The 2,500-nt window shown below is 34.6% G+C and overlaps 1 protein-coding gene across 1 annotated transcript in view; it reads left to right on the forward strand.

Annotated features, from left to right (window-relative positions):
* Window positions 1-1,707: 1,707 nt before the first annotated feature.
* Window positions 1,708-2,500, forward strand: part of Syx1A (Syntaxin 1A) — a 2,059-nt gene continuing 1,266 nt past the window's right edge. Inside the window, exons 1-2 of the mRNA XM_070132944.1 lie at window positions 1,708-1,846; window positions 2,254-2,436. Coding sequence (XP_069989045.1) covers window positions 1,795-1,846; window positions 2,254-2,436 — 235 coding nt within the window. The 5' untranslated portion in view covers window positions 1,708-1,794. The remainder of the gene's footprint in view (window positions 1,847-2,253; window positions 2,437-2,500) is intronic.

Here is a 2,500-nt window from a genome sequence, read left to right on the forward strand (position 1 = left end):
CTGGCATTACTAATAAAATGTTGGCATATGCTGATGATACTTCTCTCAATGCTGATATTCCTTCTCCGGCAACTAGGCAAATAGTAGCTGACAGTCTTACTGTAGACCTGATGATGATTCAATCGTAGTGCTCTCGGTGGGGCATGGGATTAAATCCTACTAAGTCTAAAGAAATGATTGTGAGTCGGTCTCGAACGCATTTGCCTCACCATCCAAGTCTGGTGATTAATGGAGTCTTAATCACTTCGGTGGATAACTTAAAGCTCTTAGGTGTAACCTTTGATTCAAAGCTTACATTTGAATTGCATATTAGGAGTATGGCCTGGGCAATTTCATCAAAGTTAGGCATCATTCGCAAGTGCAAGAAAATCTATGAAGATGACAATATTACACGTAGTTGCTTCTTTTCTTTTATTCTGCCTCATTTTGAGTATTGTTCTTCTGTGTGGTTATCTGCTGCAGACTCACACTTAAGACTGCTTGATCATTCTTTTAATTCCATTAAATTTCTCCTGTCTGACTTAAATTTGGACATTGGACATCGTAGAGTTATTGGGGCTCTTTCAGTTTTATACAAGATTGTAACCTATAATTCACATCCCCTCTATAAGTTTTTACCTGATTTTTATCAACCTGCAAGAATTACCAGAAGTTCTATGACCCTCAATTCAATGACGTTTGATGTAAGTCGATCATCTACAAGTCAGTTTCTAGATGCTTTTTTACTGCTATTTGTAGACTTTGGAATAGATTGCCTTCAGAGATTGTAACTTCTTCGACTCTTGATAAATTTAAAACGTCAGCTAACATGTTTTTCTTACGTAATTAGCTGACTTTCTTTTATTCATTCTTTCTTAGCTGTATCTTGACCTGCACTGACCTTTGGTGGTATAAATCTCAATTTTTTCAGTGTGGCTCATTATATAGCTTAATATAATAATAATAATAATAATAATAATAATAATAATAATAATACAATTAAAAGTATGGGCATGACCAAAGTGTAAATTTTGTTGAGTCCTCATGAACATTTGACCTTATAATAATCAAGTAGTTTGCAGGCTATGTGAACAACAGAGTGGTATATCAGAATATTATTATCAAAAATGTAGGGTAACTAGAGTGATAATCTTTCATCTTTTCTGTCCTAGTATATTTTTCAAATTAAAAAGTTTATAACCTTTCGTCATTGTCACTTCCAAAGAACTTAACATGCCCCACCACATATTACACTACCTTTTCATCATGTCTCCATCAAGTTATTTCATACTGAAGACAAAGGTAGGGTATGAATTGCAAATATATTTATAAAACCTGGCAAAATAACAAGAATTTACAGAACAACCCACTGCCTCTTGCTTTATCCTAGAGTAAACAACTGCAGTTGCTTTAGTGATCCAAATATGGAATCGAGCACACTTCAACATGGGTTTCAGGCTTACAAACACCCCCATACATGGCTTCAAAAAGGAATCTTTTTTGTAACCATTAAATTCACTGCATGTTATATCTTGGAACTATATTTTCAGAACAATTTAACCCAAAGGAAATACAGCATTCAGTATCAAATTAAGAAATGGTACCAGAGTAATCTTATGCCATGACTTTATTCCTAAGTAGTTCTCTTGTGTGTTTTCATATGTAGGTGGTTCTTGCTCTGAGTGAAATCCACACAACAGTATACTTTTTCCCTTGTCTTTCAGACATTTTTGTATGTGTTTTTATCTTGTAATAGTTCAAGCATATTAATTTACATTTGTGCATTTTGCAGAGGTGAAGCAGGAGTTAGATGATATGATGACTGATATCAAGAAGACAGCGAACAGAGTCAGAGCCAAGCTTAAAGGTAAGTTAAATAAATGCAGGATGTAAGGAATGAGAACAGGTACAAAGGAATGATTCATGAATATTGTAGGATTGTGAATCATTTCACATCATGCTGTGTACTGTATTGATTGTATGTTCAGATATCATGCTGTGGGAAATAGACTTATGTAAGTTCAGAGTAGGGGCTTGGAACAAGTTAAATAGGACAGGAAGCAAAAAATAAGACAGAACATGATGAGATAATTGTGCCTATGATGCTATAATACCAGTACTTAAGCTGCCAACATAGTAATTAAGCTTTGAGTTGAAGGATTATTCCATCAATGGTTAGATGTACTACATAGCATATAGAATTTGCTTCCAGAAGTATAGATATATTGCTTCATATTAAATACATGAAATTTCTCATTTGACTCTTTTTTTCAGTGATTGAGCAAAACATTGAATCAGAAGAACACATTAGTAAGGCAAGTGCAGATCTAAGGATAAAGAAAACTCAACATTCAACGCTGAGTCGTAAATTTGTAGAGGTGATGACAGAGTATAATCGGACACAGACGGACTACCGTGAACGATGCAAGGGCAGGATACAAAGGCAGCTGGAAATCAGTAAGTTATATTGTTCTTGAATTGGCAAGAGTAAGGATGACAAATATAAGGCTTATAGAGAAAT

The sequence above is a fragment of the Penaeus vannamei genome, chromosome 18 (assembly GCF_042767895.1).
Source record: "Penaeus vannamei isolate JL-2024 chromosome 18, ASM4276789v1, whole genome shotgun sequence".
In the NCBI taxonomy this organism is placed as follows: domain Eukaryota; kingdom Metazoa; phylum Arthropoda; class Malacostraca; order Decapoda; family Penaeidae; genus Penaeus; species Penaeus vannamei.